The sequence below is a fragment of the Struthio camelus genome, chromosome Z, assembly GCF_040807025.1.
Source record: "Struthio camelus isolate bStrCam1 chromosome Z, bStrCam1.hap1, whole genome shotgun sequence".
Classification (NCBI taxonomy): domain Eukaryota; kingdom Metazoa; phylum Chordata; class Aves; order Struthioniformes; family Struthionidae; genus Struthio; species Struthio camelus.
The window spans coordinates 32,012,417-32,031,732 of NC_090982.1; the positions used below are offsets into that span (position 1 = coordinate 32,012,417).

The 19,316-nt window shown below is 38.4% G+C and overlaps 1 protein-coding gene across 3 annotated transcripts in view; it reads right to left on the reverse strand.

The window, feature by feature from the left end:
* The window catches only part of LOC104140713 (terminal uridylyltransferase 7), a 34,043-nt gene extending 16,501 nt beyond the window's left edge, over positions 1-17,542 (reverse strand). For all 3 annotated transcript variants that reach the window (XM_068927226.1, XM_068927225.1, XM_068927227.1), the window contains exons 1-12: positions 17,422-17,542; positions 14,992-15,518; positions 10,518-10,696; positions 9,796-9,912; positions 8,590-8,767; positions 8,059-8,147; positions 7,020-7,071; positions 5,419-5,488; positions 4,423-4,549; positions 3,543-3,662; positions 1,755-1,886; positions 212-392 (exon numbers count right to left, since the gene is read on the reverse strand). In XM_068927226.1, coding sequence (XP_068783327.1) covers positions 212-392; positions 1,755-1,886; positions 3,543-3,662; positions 4,423-4,549; positions 5,419-5,488; positions 7,020-7,071; positions 8,059-8,147; positions 8,590-8,767; positions 9,796-9,912; positions 10,518-10,696; positions 14,992-15,499 — 1,753 coding nt within the window. In that variant the 5' untranslated portion in view covers positions 15,500-15,518; positions 17,422-17,542. The remainder of the gene's footprint in view (positions 1-211; positions 393-1,754; positions 1,887-3,542; positions 3,663-4,422; positions 4,550-5,418; positions 5,489-7,019; positions 7,072-8,058; positions 8,148-8,589; positions 8,768-9,795; positions 9,913-10,517; positions 10,697-14,991; positions 15,519-17,421) is intronic.
* Positions 17,543-19,316: the final 1,774 nt, after the last annotated feature.

Genomic DNA, 19,316 nt, shown 5'->3' on the forward strand with positions numbered 1-19,316 from the left:
ACTTAATTACATTTGATAACATTGATAAAAATGCCCAAAAGAAATGTTACTTAAATTGATTTTTTCAAAACATATTCTAACATATTATTAGGAATCACAGATCAAGATAAAAAAAAATCTAAGTTATTACACATGATGTCAATAGGCAAGACAATACCCTAGGAAAGTAAAAGTAACAGCTCGTTAAAGTTTAATGATAAATATCATATACCTTCCACAGCAATGCGCTTTTTAGGCCAGTCCTTTAACTCACGAGACACTGTTTCTTTGAGCCGTATGCTAATAACCGAATCAGCCAAATTAAACTCCAAGGCATAGAAACGAAGCAGCTCTACCCAGAGCTGCCCAACTGGTGCTGAACACTGGTGTCCTGAATCAAATACTAAGGGAACCTGTCAATTACAGAAGAAAAGCTTAAATAGTATTTAATTCTTACATAGATATTTAGTTGTTAAAAAACAAAACAAAAAACCCAACACTGCCAATCTAGAATATGCACTTGTTAATAGTGTCACAGAACTTGGTTTCACTGTACTCGATCTGTAATGTGATGTAACAAAATTTATAGTTGCCTCCATATTCCAGGCTCATGTCTCAACATGAAAGATTAATACTTTACCCAGATAAGAAAAACTGCAATAAAAGCAAAATTTAAAGATAGGATTATAAAAGATGGGATTATAAAACTTCAAAATCTAAGATTGTAGTAATGGTTGAAGAATGACATCAATGATTAATAATAATTCTATACGTGTTTTTGTCATCTTCGAAGAAAATATCACATTGAATTTAAATTAAGAGAATGGATAGAGACTCCTTATTAGCAAAGCCTAAATTTGAGATGGAGCGAGCACACAAAATATACCAAATCTTCCTTCAGGTCTACAAAAGGAAAAACACATAGTCAAGTAAGGCATGAAATAAAAGAAATTTTATCACTTAAGACTTTCTAGATGCTTATTCTGCCAAGTCTGCAAATGTTTACCCTCCATGAAATAATTGGTTTTTTGTGTCTTTTATTTGCTTGGTACACAGCAACAAGTAATAGATGCCATCAATACTATCTCATTATTAAAAAATACAATGTATTTTTTTAAAATAGATTTTTTTGTTTGAACAGTCATGCATTTCATCTTAATATTCGTAAATTTATTAAATTAAATACTGTGTCACTGTATTTGTATAGCACAGGTCATTTAAAAATATTTTGGCAGTTAAGAATAATTCTAGAGGTTTTAACAAAAAGATATATTTGACAATATATTTGACAATATAAATATATTGTTAAATATATTTAACAATAATAGATAATTTTACTCTTTAAAAAGGAAAATTAGCTATTGGGTGGAACTGCATTGTTAAATGTCATAACATGCCATTATATAGTGATACTGTTCATTCAAAAGTTGTTATAAAATAAATCATTTTCAAGAATAGTTCAAAACTAATAGGAAATATTGTTTGCACACTTAATCTCATTTTGAAATAAAATTGCTTCAAGTCTGTAAACTTATTTTCTCCTCTGGTTCACAGATTAAAACCGCTGTCTCAAAGAGTTCAAAGCAGCACGCAGTTTTCTGCTAGCTTCTTAGCATCAAAAGATAAGCATAGTAAGCCTCGTTATCAAACAGCTGTGCAATTTTCTTAGTTCATCTTATGGCTTAGCAATACAAATATAAAACAAAAATAGAAGACGGATCTTTTTCAAAGAACAACAATGACTGCTAGACTACTACAGAGTTAAATGGTCAGACCTTGCCATTTTTAGGAGAAGTTTCTTTCGGTGAATCAGAATCATCAATGGGGTTATGCTCCCAAACCACAGTATCATTCTCAACTTCTTTAAGATTAAAATTTGTTAGTTTGTTTAATGAGAATCCTCCAATCTGAAAAAAGTAGAGAAAGCATCATAAAGTTTACTATCATGTGAACTTTAAATCATTTCCCTCCAAGGTTAACAATACAAAGAAAAAGAAATGCAAAGAAAAGCAGAACAGGGTTTAAAGATGGATGCCCCCTGCCTAGAATATTCTCTTCCCTGCCTCTCCGTCTTCCGTATACTTTTCCACAGAGAACACTCAGGAGTTCATTGCTTTTGGAAGGGTATCCATATGTCATAAAACCTTGACTTAGCTGATTACAAATCTATTAATATAAATTTTTTAATTATATAGCCATATGCTATAGGACTTTTGTCTCACTCAGTGAGAACAGTGGACAGGCTTTGGGGGATGAGTCAACTGTGTAGCCAAGTAGTTATCTGCAAGGCCTGTTTAATTGCTTGTGGAAACTGGAACATGCACACCAAATTTAACAGGCAACCATCAGAGAAACAGATGCCATGAATGTAACAGTTGAATGGTGTCCAGGAAAATTATATTCTGGATCTGTGTTCATAATAGAACTGATACATAAAGATACAATTCAAGCTTCTAAATCCAAAAAGTACATCCTATAAATGCCTAGTCTCATTCCTCAAGTAGATATTGCACCAGTGTGCTTCCTAATTGTGGTCTACATGTAGTCACGACTAATCTCACCGTTGCCAGGTTAAGTGAAATGCCGAAAACAGTCCTGTGTCCCCTCACTTAAGTTCTCAGCTAGCTAAATCTGAGGTGTACTTTCTGTAAAGCTTAACAAATTTAAAAGTCAAGCTGTACACAAAACACATGACCCCTACTACTATCATTAAAATCGACAGGGGAAGGAGATTGCAGCCGTGCTTTAGTTAAAAAACAAAACAAAACATACAAACAAAACCATACTTTTCACCCAGAAGTTACTTTCCCTGGAAGAGTAGATTCCTGAGTTCTAGTATCTGTTCTTCGGACTGCTTAGGCATTTTGCATTACAGAATCTTTGAATAAAATACATAAGCAGTGCTGCGACCAGAAATAAGAGCTTGGGACTCCTCTCAGTGAATCATACTTCTGTTTTCTCTTGTCTGAGGAATGTTGCACTCTTGCCTATACAGTGGCATTATTTCAACTAGAAGACTGGATAAAGTATCCTCCATCCCAGCCCATCCTAGAGCTGGGGGCTTAGGCTACTCACTTGAAAAGCATTAAGAGATGTATCCGAATCCCTTCAGACTGATGAGGGCATAAAGCAGACATCAGTCTCGTTAGGCTTATACATAAAATGCTGAGCTACTACTACTTCTAAAGAATGAGCCAGTCCTCTTCACTGGAAACGAAGCATTAGATGTCGAAGTCCAAAACACCATTTTGGCTTGTATCTATGTGAATTCAGACTTTTCAAGAGTTTGGAAGAAAGGCTGAACAATTGAGAAAGTACGTGGCTTATAAATCACATTTTTCATTGCTCAACTCTCCCTACTCACTACAGGGGAAACAGAAGCACCTAGTGCAGTGATTATGACTGTGAATTGCATCCTGAGAGCTAAGCCTGACTGAATTCATGTTCTTTCCGAATCAGAGCAGAAACAACGGGCTTATAGCCTGCTCAGTGGAGCAAGAAGCACCACCACAAGTGAAAGACCATCCTCTCATTCATAATGTTCAGTTTATTAATAGACATACCCATGATCCCAAATAAACAGGTAGAAATGGCTCTTTCCTCTGTTGCAGAAAGAAGATAACCATTAAAGCAAATACATAAGGTGACAAGCCTCCTTCTTCAGGACGATCGACACAGCACAGCTGTAAAAATAAATTGTGCAGTCATTAAAATGTCTTTTCAAGTGACATTGTGAAAAATATTCTTATAATGTCTCTTCTGAAGTCTGTCAGACTAAATACTGAGGGAGAATCGAACATCTTTGACCTCCTCTTATGAGTTGGATTAGCTCTGAAGGCCTTCATATTTTCTGGAGTCATATTTCTACTACAGTCTTCTCAGAGTCCTACTCTTCAAATACACTGAAGAGTCATTGTATGCAGACTGGTAAAACAGACAGCATACTGCAAATATGCAAAAAAGGATAACTCATTTTATATAAACTTAATGCTTTTCTTAAGTCATATTTTAATAGCATGTACACAAATTTTTGGAACAAGTCATTTTGTTTTATAGGACTTGTTTTAAAGTTTACATACTGAGATATAAACTTTTTTTTCTTTCAACTTTTTCATGCTAGATTAAATTTATGGGAAATCAGTGATTCTGTCTCATATAGATTCCTCTCTAACTTGTTTGGTAATGTAGAAGAATAGGACACTAACAAGCTGTATGCCACTGGCTGAAGCTGAAAATTCCCCTTTTGCAATTTTGCACAACACAGTATGTGCAAATAATAATTATATAATTTATAACATTTACAACGTATAAAAATTTAATATCCCTCTTCCTCAAAAAGAATTTCAACAACAGTTTTCTAAATCATACCTACAGTCTCAATAGTATAACATTAATATTAATTCAATATTCATTCACAGATGGGGAAATACAAAGCACTCTTACCTTTGCCCAGTATCTGAAGGCAATCACTAAAGGTACAACAGTAGGTTCTAGTTTCCCAAGAGTAGCCAAATGGTTTGTTGTCAGGCAAGCATTCTCATTCCCTGCACTTACTTTACAAATAAGACCACTAAAAAACAAAAAGAAGTCAAGTAAAAAAATCTTGGAGGTGTCATGAGAAAAGCGGTAAGTCAGATGACATCTCACAAAACATGATAGCTTGAGGCTGTAAAGAAAGATTTAACAACCTCTCAAAGACACTGCAGTTACATAAGAAGAAACAAAACTAGTTTGATTTGTGATTAGATCGAAAACATATGCATTATAATTTTCTGTAAGTGTTTTCAAAAACAATTCGAATTTAAGTAACTTTATTCCTAATAACTAAACATTAATAAACTAAATTTACAGTGCTAATTTTCTCCATGAAATAAAAACATCCTCCCGTTCCACACGCAGCATAAAATGGTTTCTGTAGTGTTTCTAGACCACAAGTAGTTTTCAAACAGTGAAAGATCAAGGTAGGAGCAAAGAATGAGTAATATTTCTCTATCAGCAGCCATTTATAGAATGTTTCATGAATCTTAAGTGATATCCATTAACTGGGCAAAATAAAATGCCATTCTCCTGTCTTCAACATACTACTGAAGCTAAGCAAGCTGCTCTTGCTCTTAAAGAAATCCTTAATTTAATATGGTATCTACATTATCTAGAAGGAAATAAAAGAAGTTTCTGCTTAAGCAATTATCCGAAGTGGAGGGGTAAGGGTACATGCTGGAAACTGCAACTCTTTAGGGGATTGGGAAATAGGCGGTTGAGGACAGAACAACCCTTACCCTCTTATTCTAGGCTAGCAATGACTTGCCCATGAGTGTTAGTTTGTGTTTCAAGATCCATGGAACTGTAATAATTTAGTACAGAAACGTCATTTTTCAGATGTTGGTATGTATAATTTACATTGCTATATGCTATTAGAACACACAAAGTGACAACCGAGACCTTTGCTTTTCTCTGCACACCACCACTGGTATTCTAGCATGGAAATCTGCATCAACTTCAATAAAAGATTCTAGGGGGAAAAAAGAAAAAGCTACATTAGGCATGGTAGTGATAAAAAAAAATGTTGAACTGGAAATTCATGCAACTAGAGGAGTACACCAAGATTTTGAATCTCAGTTTCCTAGCGATCTCAGAATTAGTCATTTAATTAACTCAGCCAAGAATGCAGTACATCTGACAGATCAATCCTGTTATTTTTTTTAAAGCAGGTTTTAAAACGTGATGGGAAGAACGTGGTCTAAACTATGTTAAGCAGCGTTTGTTTAAGTACACACTTAAGAAAAAAAACAAACTTTCCAAAATTCAATATATACAGTAGGTATAATACAATTAAGCAGATGTATCGGTTATGTGTTGGCTTTACTGCAGACAGATTAGTGAAAGATGAAGAAAGTAGAGTTATCTCAGTACTAAATGGAAAGAAAATAATCTCAGTTTATTTTCCCTGGTAATCTAGAAACACTTACGTAAGTTTTAGAGCAGGCTTTTTGAGATGATGCAATGTCTTCTTTCCACACTTTTTTTTTTCTCTTATGTTTTATGTAGGATTCCAAATCCAGTTCAGCTATGTTTTTATTTTTACACTTAAAAAGTTCAAATGTCACTCTGTTCCTTTTTCCAATTGGAGTGTATCAATCCAAACTAGAAGTTACTATTTGACACCTACCTGTTTCACTGGGCCAGATCCAGAAGAAACTATGATGCAATTTTAGACATGCAGTTCAAACATTTTGAAACTATGAAGTATTTTCTTCGTGTCACCTACTCAGTGTGGCACCTGAGCTTTTTGAAAACATCATGATTTTGACACCGGATTCCTCCGGTGAAAGGCTGAAAATCTAGTTCAATAAATATATTCATACTTAATATATATGTTTGGAACTATACGTCTACTTCCCCTGATATGGACATAAAGCAAAGCAAAAACTAGACAAAAAATTAATTTGAAATTCACATTTAAAAGGAAAGGGCATCTTCTCCATCATCTTTTTATTTTTTGCCTGTATAATCTTTATCTGGTTGGAGTGCAATTTAAGATCTTCAGTTTTACTCACCTTTAGTAGTACATAGACTTGTACTTGCTACATGTTACAGTGCCTGCATGCATTCATGTGCACATGGCATCAGTGCACCAACAGGCATGTGCACTTAATTGTATATGTAAGAAAATAAGTCCCTAAGTCTCTGAGCAAAAGTTAGAAGAGCCTAAGCTACTTTCTCTACTATCTGATAAGGATAATAGGGCAGTATGGGGGGAGGAAAAGGTAGTAGAGTCTACTTTACTGGCATCTTCGCTTATAATGTAAAAGAACACTCAACCAGAATTTCTCACACCATCAAAAATAATGGGACTTCAGTAGTCTTTAAACTGAACACAAAAACAAAACTATTCTGTCAATGTATTATTTTCTACAACATTTTTCACTCTCACATTATTCAACAGAACAGCATATGGCTTATCTGCTCAGCAGAAATGGACTTCAACGTTATTAAACAGTGAGAATAATGTGAAAACTAAAAGCAGGGAAGTTCTTTCTTACCACTGTTCTTCAGACTTTCTTGCACAAGTAGCAGAACATCTGGTTGAGCCATCTGTGAATAAAGCAATAGAGCCGTTTTCATTGCTGTCAAAAAGGCGGCTTTCCACAACTCAAAAAATGTTTAGACATACCCGCTACACCACTGCTGTTCCCTCCCGCCCCAAAGGGCAGCAAAAAGGAAACAAAATAACAGCAACTAAGAAAATGTAACTTTTCATCCTTGGTTAGTGCTAGATTATATCAAAAGGAACATGAACACTGCTTTTTTACAAGGAAAAAAATCCGAGATTAATTGTAAATAAAGCTATTTTTACCTCTAAGCCAAAGACTTGATTATGTAAAAACCTAAAGAAATACTGTTTTAGCATTTAAATAGGATTGCTGTCTGACATAGGGGATCTACCTCACGTCAAAGCTTGGAATCACAGTATTATTTTTAATTATGTATGTTTACGAACTTGAACAGTGTTTTTGCCACCATTACATTTCCATCTTTGTGTCCCTGAGAAAATGCTAAATTGTAGCTATGAGGCTGTCATACCTACAATAGCAGGAATAACTTCAAATGTGCAGAAATAACTCAAATAGCAAACGAAGACTTTAAAGTGCTTCACAAATAAATGACAAAGATGGTTTCATGGCTCAAATATAACCTAGCAATTGGCAACCCTAACGCGCATGTAAGATTGTAGAGACAAAAGCACAGGATCTGCCATTCGATTTGGCCGTAACAGAAGATAAGTAACTTTGTCTTATAGGACTATCAGGAGTCCAGGTGTTTCAAGTGTTTTGAAATTTTTAGAAGGAAAGTTCAATAAAGCACAAGAGCCATGTTATATTACACGACCATTAGCGGTGTATGAAGCAAAGAATGTTATTTTAAGACAGCCTTAATGTGATCGCTCTGCTTTACCTAATACACTCTCATTAAAAAATGCTGTTACCACACTGTTGCAAGTTATAGTTAAGCCATAATCTGCATAAAGGCGTGAACATCTGAAACCACTTGGACATGTGTAATAAAAATGGTCTTACTTACGTTGGCAGGAAACTGGATATCTATGTTTATGTCTGAAGTTTTGAAACCAAATCTGCTACAGGAGGAGCCATACAATCTTAATGAGCTCTCTGCAATGGAAAGAATTGCACTGCATTTACTCTATATCTAGTTCTAAGTCTGTAGCTACTATACAGCATTGCCAGTAGATCTTAAACCTACACCCAGTTTCAACAGCCACAGAAAGTGAAGAAAGGTCTTGCAACAGCACAGAGCTGATTTAGGAAGTCCTGCCTCTCATGCTGTAGGTAGTAAAGGCTTATTGTGAAGGTCAAATATTCCCCTTGTCCTGTCTATCTTTCCTTACAATACAGGTCTGTTTGAGTCATTAGCACACATTGTAATTTAATTCTGATATGGGGCTACTTGGTCACATCATGTCATTCAGCAGAATGCCGTGACTAAATATAGTGTTTTATTACTTAAAAACCTTGGTTAGTTAAATAAGTTTTCACTTCTGTGAAATTTTTCAAGTTAGCCTATCTAGCATTAAAATAAAATGGCAAATAATACCTGGCAACTTTTGATGCAGTACGTTTTCCATCGTTGTTTTAATTTTGAGCCTTTCTTCTAAATCTTCATTATTTAAGCCAAACTCTTGCACTACATTTTCAATGGCGACACCAATAGCTCGTACTTGAGAAGGTGTTGGAGGAGGCAAGACAGTCAGCAGCTGTTCTTCTTGCTTTTCCTTTAAAGATAATAAGACTGATGTTTTAATGATTTTTTTTTCAGTTGCTTAGTGTGCTAGAAAGAATGCATGCAATTTATTCCAATTAACACCACAACAACTTTTCAAAATACTGGAGGTAACTGGAAACAAGTATATCAAGATAGAAACCAGGTACATAACAGATACGAAGAATTAGGTATTCCAAGAGGCTTCAGTAAAGCGCAGAGGTACATTACATATATTTGGAACAGAAAAAAATGTCACCAATCCATTTGTCTCTTATGAAGTGGGAAAGGGTAGGAGTTAAAGAGAAAAAAAATGGCAAACCTGCACAAAACACTGATTTTCATCCACTTCAAGCTGAGAAAGTAAGAGGGAGCAGGAGAAATTTAATGAAAAAGTAAAATTGAGGTTGTTTTGATGTTTGACTATGCTCAAAACAAATCTATTATTTCTTTTTACATATAAACATGCCTATAATATTCAGTAAGTTCTGAATTTTATATATAGCATTTCCGAAAGGCAAGCTTCACCTAGACACATCAGTTGTTATTTCTAATTCTGCCATACCATGTATACCATGTAGATCTGCTTACTGTTACTCCTCATTGCTCTGGACTTCATCAAATACTTCATTGTTGAAATATGCCAATAAAATACGCACTAAGAAGACTAAACATAATTATACTATTAGAAGGATTAAAGAAAAGCAAGATAGAAGGGTCAGTTGGTACTGTTTTTTCATTATATCACACCTAAATTACCAGTAACAAGATACTACTGAATTATACTTTAAATGAGGACTTCCTTCAATGATGGACATGAAAAGGTACAAGTTAAATTCCCAAGCAAGGTCCAGGCCCCGAGTTTATTCTTTTCACCACCATCACAGAGAGTTTTTGAGAAGCTGTTTGAGTTTTAAACATATATATGGTAAAAATACAGAAGGTATGATTTTGGAAGTAATGCAGTTTCATTGTCATTACCAGGGTAAGGACAGTTTCATGCATCTGTGCTTTATACTTCTTTGATTGTCCTTAACTTACCTTTATGCTTTTCTTGTGTCTTTTCTCTTTCATGTGCTTATGAGCAAAAGCCACTGACTCGATCAAAACATCACACAATTTGCAGGTGTATTTTGCTGATGGGTAGCTTCGAGGTCGCTAAAATAGAGATGATTAAAAAAACCCTAAAGATATAGAAAAATACAACCTTCATTTTATTCAATACCCCTCCCAAGTCGAGCAGTGGGAATTCTGAAATGCAGAAATATGCACGCTGGCTTTCCTAACTCCATTTTTACAGATAAAAAGTTTGAATGTCATATATAGTGCCAGAAGAATGGTATCAGACAAATCAAGCCCAACATTTGTTTTTTTACAGGGGAAAATACCCAATACCTATGGAAGAAAATTTTAATTGGGCAAGCATATAGTGAAACTTTTCTAGTACACTGCTCCGGCCTGCAGTTAATTCACAAACTAATAGAACAGCCTGTTTGCGCTTAACTTGCTTTCGTAAATTTGTGTATTTGGTTTTTTAATGCTTAATACTCCTGTGAAAGTATGGATATGGACTAAGAGTTAATACAGTAAAAACCAAAGGATAACTTGCCTTCTCTTAGCAACTCATTAACAGCACCAATTTTGTCAGTTACTTCAGTTATATAACTAGACTTTTTAGCTGAAGTCAGAAAAATTGCTCAGAGTGTACCCTCTACAGTGTGTTTACAGATAGGCAAAAACTATATAGGTAAAGGCAATGGCACCTTCTTCAGTCTATAAATGCAGTCTCGCTTCAATCTCTCTTCAGCTTGCTGCAAGCCGAGAAGTTCCTTTGCCGACAGCACAGCTTCATCTATGACAGGACCATCCGCTTCTTCATCTTGATCATACTCATCTTTTCTAGTTCTTCTTGATCTCCTTGGTTTCCTATGCTTCTTTATTTCTTATGAAGAGTTATGAGAGCAAACATGTCAAATAACTTCAAAGTACTACACAATGCTTTGTTTTTCCTCTTTAGTTTCCATTCTGACTATGTGCTAACCAAAGAAGATACAAATCTCGCCTGCATGGTTTCCTAGTCTGCTCTGTGCAAATCTGATAATAGCGAGAGTGTACATGTATGTCATAACCTACAGTATCTTTGCTTTGACTCTCAGCAGCTAAAGAACCGCAAACAGTTTGCCCCATTAAAGAGAGAAAAAAAGTCAGCCTTATTTAGTTTTGTTAAATTTGGCAAAAAAAAAAAAAAAACCACTAAACTAAATGCAGTAGATTTCACTGTCTACTTGAGATATACCTGTATGTCACATCCAAATATTTCTGGATGCCCAGTAAGGCTTAGATACACAAGTCATTTAGAATATCAGCAGTGCCACACATCACCCTACAATATTACAGAATTACTGAGCATAGGCCAATCTGAATGATCTTTTATTTGCAAGAGCTAAGAGCACTAAGAAATAGCATTGCAGTGAGTCAGCTGACATACAGCAATTTATTATCAGCAGTAACAACTGCAACAACTGTAAACAACTGTGCACTTGCCTTTCAGTTAAACCAGCATATAGATCAGGATTGCCTTCATATTAAACTGACAACTGAAAAACAAGGTAATAGCCCCTTTTGGCTATTCATGTCAATAAATAATTAACTAGAAAGTATTTGCATACTCTGCTTAATAAAGCTACATATCTTGTGAAATGAATATGCCTGGAAAGCTTGTTATGTTTACATCAAAAGTTCCGGGAAGACATTAATAGACACATCATTTCCAGTTTAAGGAAGCTTTGCCATTTTTGAAGCAGGAATTGATAGTGGTCTGAAGAATACAGGTAAAAATGATCTCAGGAATTTACACAGGCCAAATGCATGAGTTTAGATCACATCTTACCTTTCATTTAAGCATCTGTACAAGATATCCCGGTGCTTGGAATTTTTAAGGTCTGAGTGCTTTTGAGAAAGGTTTTTGCAATCTTTTTAAACTCTGAAACCCTCATCATAGACTGAGGTTTTAATTTGCAGTATTAAAAAAAAAAAAAAAGATAAAAGACAACACCAGTACCAATTTTTTATCTCTAATAACTGGCCGAAAGAGACTTCTTGCTGTGAATTTCCAACCAGCTGTTTGATTCCATTCACTGCACAGCATGTGTGTGCTAGCACTGTCAGCAACAATAGGGCAAGAATGGGAATACACTTCATTTCATCCGTTTATGCTGGAATAAACACAATAGAACTAAGGCTTAATAGTTTGCAGAGACAGTATTCCAGTGGGGTCCCAGGAAGCAGAAAGAGAAGTCTGACTTGTCTTTTAACTTTATACACCGCTTCCAGTTTTCCATACTGACTCTCCTGCTAGAATTCCTAAGACAGACAACAGCTGTTTGGTTACATTTCTACTAATCAATGTAGACAGAACTTGGAGAAAATGCCCAGTACATTACTTTGCAAGAAAGTCTGTGACAAGTACCTACCAATCACTTATGTCTGTGAGCATGAGGGAACTTAAAAAAAATTTACAAAGTAAATATTTCTAATATTATTCAGCAGTTACAGTACTTGCAATATAATTACAGACTAATAATGACTAAAAGAACCAAAGGCAAGTTAAAGTTACAGGTCACGCAGAAGAATCAGTGCCTCAGACATCCACTAAACTCCTTCAGTATGAATTACAATCAGATAAGCAAAAAGGTAAAGAGACGAGACAAATACATAAAAGATTTCAAGTGCAAGAAAATGCCAAGACAAACACTTTTAGTGATTGTTTTATTATCTGTCATAGAATTAGAGCTCTCAAAGGGACCTCAAGGGGTGAGCTATTCCATGCCTGTGCTTCGCAGCAGGATGAAATGAGCTTGGTCAATGCTGAGTGATGCTTGCCCAACCTGTTCTTAAAGGCCTTCAAGCACAGACTCCCCAAGCTTCTCAAACAGCCATCCCAGTACTTCACTGGCTTTACCATTAGAAACTTCTCCTTTATTCCTTATCTGAATCTTTCTTGCCGAATTTTAGGCCCATTGCTTTGTGTCCCATCTATTAGAAGCGTGCAAAACAGATTATTTTAATACTCCTTTAGATACCTGAAGGCTATTATCATGCCCCCATCCTCCCTTTCCTTTTGTAGCAAGATTAGGGATTGTTTAAACTTTATGTAGTTTCTGCTTCATGTGACCTAGCATTCTTTTTGGTCTTCTTTGGGTTGTTTCTATTTTGTCTGTTGAAATGGGGTGCCCAAAGCTGAACAGAGCACTGCAACTGAGAGTTTGCCAAACACTTTCAAAATAAAGACTATTTCTGGCTGCAACTTTGTTTTCGTGCCTCCCATCAGCATGACACTGACTACTCGCGATCATCTGCTGATTCACTATAACTCTAGATTCTTCTCTGAAAGATTGCTACCTGGTAGCTTTTTCTCTTGCATTTCTGCAGTTGATATTCCTACTTAAATAATGGTATTTGCACATATTTCTACTGTATTTTACCCTATTTTTAGACCATGTCTCCAAGTTGGCAAAAGTATTTTAATATCTCTTCCTGCTCTTCTGCATTCAGTTCCTACCAGATCCATGGCACACGCAGACTAATAAGCACGCTCTCTTCATTCATCATCTGGGTAGCGTAATAAACATCAAATAGCTTAGGATCTTTGTAGATGCTTGCGCAATGCTTCCTTTCACTTTGACAAAATCACTGATAAGTATTCTCTGAGCTATCTGGCTTTGCAACTCTCCTATTAATTTCATCTAGAGAAATATCCTGTAGTTGACCTATGGGACTGTCACCTAAAAGCGTCTCAAGTATTATTAGCAGTATCTATCCACTGCTTCTACCATGTCTGCAAGAGCTGATCACCCTTTGGAAGAAATAAAGTAGACAGACTTAGCATATTTATTCTTGACAAATCCATGCTGACAGCTACTCATCTCTCTGTTACCTTACAAATACTGGGAGGGAGTTTTAATTGGAGGGAGGGCGTTTTAATATAAATTATACATTATGTATTATATTATATCCAGAATGGATTCTCAAGATTAAAGTTGGGTATCTTTTTTTTTTTTAATTCCGTGGGTTTTGTTGTTGTTTTTTAAGAGATGTTTCCCTTTTCCAATTGGCCAGTACCTCATTTCTCCTGAATACGCTCTCAAATGTAATTGCCAATGATCCTAAAAACCTACTTCAGCAAATTTATTAAGTTTCACAGGATGAAGCTCATTGGACCCAACCAATTTGAGAACATCTAAGTATTCTACTGTGCACTTTCCTTATCCTAGGCTGAGCTCAAGTGTGCAACATAATTTATTTCCAACAGAGAGAGACACCAGGCACCTGCTCACAGTTCATCTTTTTAGTGACAGCTGATATCAAGGGAAAGGACATTTAACTCTTGCCTTCTTAGCATCAACCATCAGTATTCTTACTTCTCAGCAGAGGGGCAGGCCAATATTGTTGCCTTTGGCCCTTTTCCTAACTAGAGTAAGAGAGATTTCTTGATAACTTCAGAGATCCACATTAGCAGCAGCTTAACAGTACCTCAGTCTTTCTCACTTTATCCAATACATACCCTATTCTTTAAAGCTTTGTACTGCTTCCATCTACTTCTACTTCCTTCTAGGCTCAAGGTCAGTGAAGAGCTGGTAATACCAATCACCTTAGCCCCTCCTGCCGTTGTTCTCCTCCGCAGTTAAATATTTAGGAATTGTACTCTCATTGTTAGTATTAGCTGTCCTATTTCATCTAGAGAAGTTCAATATACACAGAAAGTTATTTTTGTTATTGCTGTATTATTGCCTCTTGTCAGCAGAAAGTCCTCACATCTATAATGCACTGTTTTTATCTTCTTTAAGGTATATGGTCAAGGACCTCATGGATAGCTCCAAAAATCTTGTTTTGTAGCAGTTTAACTGAAACAGCCCTTATCAGTCTTGACAGGTTCAGTTAAATTGTACCCGAAAAACCGCAAAGACAGACACTACACAGATGCTGCAATCTACTTACACTCACCACTTATAAACCAGTTTACTAAGCCAACACAATTTGAGACAAGTTCTGTATCATGTGCTGTAACAATTTGTTTAAAGTACTGTGATATAGTACAGTTAACAGTTTGCAAGGTGTTACAGAACAAAACCGTTTCTTTGCTTTAACAATGAATCTTGAAATTGTACTTTTCAATAGCATATACAGAAAACTACTTTACGGAATAGCTATGTAAAAATAAAAAAGTATGTTGTTTACCAGAGCTTCCTTTCTGCATGTCTGAAATGTCTTCACTTGTTAAGTCTTTCTGAAGTTGCCTTCTTACACTTCTGTTTCCTGCAGCTTCAATCTCCTGAAGAGAGTCCTTTCTTGTCCTGTTAAGCATAGGAATCCAGACTGCAGATCTGTACTCTCTCCAGCTGTCTGAACTACCACGATGGTCATCAGAGATCCACTTCTTCACTTGGTCTTTCTGGATATCAAGTAATTTTGACCCTTGATTGTGACTCATGTTTTTAAGTGAATTTGGGCTACTCAAAGCACTACGTGGCCCTCGTCTGGGACTGTTCCCATAATGAGCTGGTGCTCCCTTTTTCTTCTGAAGGCTGATATCTATTTTATTGCTATGGCCGTTTCCGTAATCATCCATGACTTGGTAGTCTTCTTGTAAGGGATTCCCTTTTAATTCTTCTTCATGCAGAATTTCCTGTTCTGTACTTTGTTTGGCAAAGCAAGGTTTTGCAGCATCTCCCATTGTTATTGCCATTCAATTTAATGATTCAAACCTAGAAATTAGAAAGTTAAAGTAGCATTTTAAAATAATCAACTGATAAACACAGGTGCAGGAAACTGTCAACAGTTAAAGCTCTGGCACTGTAATACCATCAAGGCATGCAAATCTTGGCATAAAACAAAAATTGCTCCTATCAAAGAAAAGGTAGTCTGAAACTCAGCTGAATTTCTCCTCTCAAAATGCCTAACCCTATGGATGGTTCACACAGTTCAGTGACAGCACACACACTTTTGGATATGAAGGTCTAGATGCCTTTGGGATAGAAAACAAAGTTGCATAAATTGACTTTTTCAAGAGTTCACGTCAGGGTCTCAGCTCATAGCACAGGAACAGCTTGAAAAAAAGATTCTAGGAACTTAGGCGCACATAGAATATGTGAGAGGTAATAAAGAGGATGCCCCAAAAGCCATTCTACTTCACCTGAATAATCAAGTCCCCTCAACAGTAGACACTGTTCACCTTGTTAAAAATCAAAATTGTGGTCAGGCAGGACAGACGTTCAGAAGTTGAACACAGATTTGTCTGTGAAGCAAACATCACACAATGATTAAGAAACAACTCTGCTTTGCCCAGTGCACTTTGCACATTTTATGTAGACCAGCAGTCTGAGCTCTCTCATCACTAGATATTACACACATGTATTTCATGTTATTTTAGCATTTTCTAAGAAGTCTGGGCTATTGACTTGCCCCCTGAGACTTGGCCAGGTCCACATTCTTTTGGTAAAACATTTCCAGAGAGCTGTAACTCAAGTACTAGCATACACCTGAGTGGATTGTGAAAGGAGGAGCTACCTGGAAGAGACTGGCCAAACATGAATAAACAGCAGCAGTTACAACTAAACTCAATATTGTTTGATTTAAATAAAGCCACATACAAATGAGAACAAAACATTTCCTCTTTCAAAAGACACATTTGTGCTTAAGGAAGCAGAAAAGGCTGTAGGGCGTTTACTAGAAGCAGTTAAGCAGAAGAAGTACTTCTGTTGTCTTTAATGTGGGAGCTCACTGTCCAACCTGCTCAGATACCTTTTAAAATTCTGCAGGCCTTAAGGGCACTTTTAGGCACCTCACTGTCTGCTTTCTACAGGCTTGAAGCTTTTATTATTTATCCCTCTCTTAAGCAGAGGAGATGTTTTGTTCCTATATGAGTGCCAAAAATAAACCGGATGCCTGTCCCAAAAAACTAAATTCAGTCAAGTTATGTATCACTGTGGAGAGCCAGTTATTTGCACTAGTGACTGAAAGTCTTTAACATGCACAAAATGAATATGCGACGTATTTTAAGAAGGAAACAGTTGTGAAACTTGTATCTTAGAGTGGCCTAGAAACGGCCTGCTTTAGAGTCATTCCAAGAAGCAAAACCCACACCCAACCACACCAGGTTGGATAATGACAGATCTCGCCCTGCGCCAGAGGAGAGCACAAAGTCAAAGTCCACTTCAGCGTTTGGTTCAGAAGCAAGGTGCCGGGCTAGACTACTGGGCAAAGCAACAGGCTCAAGAGCAAGCGTTAAGTGGGGGATGCGGTCGCTCTCTGCGGGCTCAGAAGCAGCAGGCAGCGGCAGCCCCAGCTATCAACCAGGCCCGGACACTGGACTTATGAGTCCAGACTGCAGCCACCCCCGGGCAGTCTCCTGCTGCTGCTCCGCGGCCCGCCACCCCCTTCCCCACCCCTGCCACGGACGGGCCCCTCCAGCCCTCCCCGCCCAAAGGACGGGGAACAGAAACGGGCAACAAGGCCCGGGAGTGAGGGGGGCAGCCCCGTGGCCCAGGCCAGGGCCAAGGGGCAAAGCAGGGGCGCGGGCTGGGCCGGGGAGGGGAGGGGAGGAGGAGACCCCCGGAGAAGCCGGCGCTGGGAACGCTCCCGCCCGCCCGCCGCGGTGAAGGCACTCACCCGGCCGCGGCCGCCGCCGCCGCCCCGGCCCTCACCGCCGCCCCGCCATTGTGCCGAGCCGGAAGCGGCGCGGTCCCTCGCGAACGCCGTCCGCCACGGCGCTTCCGGCAGCGCTCGCCCCGCCCCCGGCTGCCCGCCCCGCCCTCTCCCCGCCCCGGGCTGCCCGCCCCTCCTCCCCTCCCCGCGCTGGGGGGCGTGGCGCAGCGGGAGGCCGCGCGGCCGGCCGTTGGCGGTTGGCCGCGCCCCTGCCCCGCCCCCCCCCCCCAGTGCGAGGCGGTGGCAGCCGGCCGTTAGGGTCCCCGCCCCTGTGGCTTGGGCGGGTCGGGGTGCTCGCTCTAGAGCTGGGGTCGCACCAGGCGTTTCCAAAACAGGTCACCAAGCAGGTTCCAGATTGCGAGGGCGTTGTGTCACAGCCAGCCCTGCCCAGGCTGGACGCCTCGGTGGATGTAGCTGTTTCTTACAGCGGGGAGGATGCGTCAGCAGATCTCCAGTGGAAGCCAACTAGTCTAAAAAGATGCTTGTTGTCTGTATTTTGGTCATTTTACTGGAAATACAATAGTAAATAAATGTACTGACAAGGACAGCTGCAAAACCAGCATATTATTAGAGGCTATTCTGAATGTAATGTCATTGGCTGACCCAGCAGAGAAGTGAAGGTGTGCCTGGGTCACTGGGACCCGCAGCGAGCCCCGTCTAATCCACACCTCTCATCAAAACTAACCTGTATATGCAAGTAACTTTCAGAGCGAATTACTCAGTAAAGATACAGGCACAAATTCAGGAAGTGGGGAAAACCTGGTACGGTGCTGCTTCCCTAGTGGTGGGTGAATGGATTACCTTAAAAAGGAGAACAGAAATGCCAAACCGCTCTGCTTACAGTCAAGGGAGCAGAGAAAATGGACACATGCTTGGTTTCTTGTAGAATGAGAACTTCACTTATCTAATTTCTTCTTACTGAATTAAATAGCTTGCATATTTTGTGAGTACTGCTCGCACCTGCTCAGCTTCTTCCTCTTACTGCTTCCTTCTATTTCTACATGCCCTTTTCATTGCCTAATAACTGCCTAGTTTAAGAGGGTTTCCTCCTACTGCTCTTTTGCATCTATGTTCGTGGAAAAGAACTGCTCTTAACTGACCCTAGAAGTCATGTGAATACCTTCCCACTCCAATCCAGTCTTTCTTAGCAAATTAAGTACAAGATTTTGAAGGGAGGTGAAAGGTAGAGACATATCAAAATTACTGACAATAGCTTTCGAAGACAGAACTTTATGGCTTTGAAGTCCAATGCTTTGCAATCCATTTCTGGTGCTGGAATTACAGCTCAGAAATTAATTTTGCCTTCCCTGGGAAGACTCCCTCAAAATAAGAAAATTCCCCCAGCAGGACATTCTCTGCACTGGGCCTGGAATGCTATGACAGCTTAACTTACCAAAACAATTGCTGTGAGCAAATGTGGCAGGTGTGCCAAATACAGGAAAATTTCTAAGCCCTGTCTTTTCTCCTTCCATAAAATTGTTTGAATGGCTGCAGGCTCAACACATGTTTCAAGTCATATTGGCTGCTCTGGGTCAGACATTGCTTGGTCTTGTGGAAGCTCCTTGCTAGTGCACCCATACGAGATGGTCTGAAATTCCTGTTGTGTTTGTGCTTCATTGAAACTCACAGGTTCTGTTTTAGATTTCTATTAGAGAGATAATTCTACATTCAAATGCTTTTATCATCTAAGATTGCCGGACAAATACAAGAGGAAGGATGCTAAAAGGGTAACGTGTCCTAAATGCGTGTGAAATGTGGAAGACCCGAGTCTGGTTAGCTGGGAATTTGCAGTGAATAGGGAGGATGTTGGAGAGTTTATTAGCTTTTGTGAGAAAGAGTAAACTTGCTGAGCTGAGTGT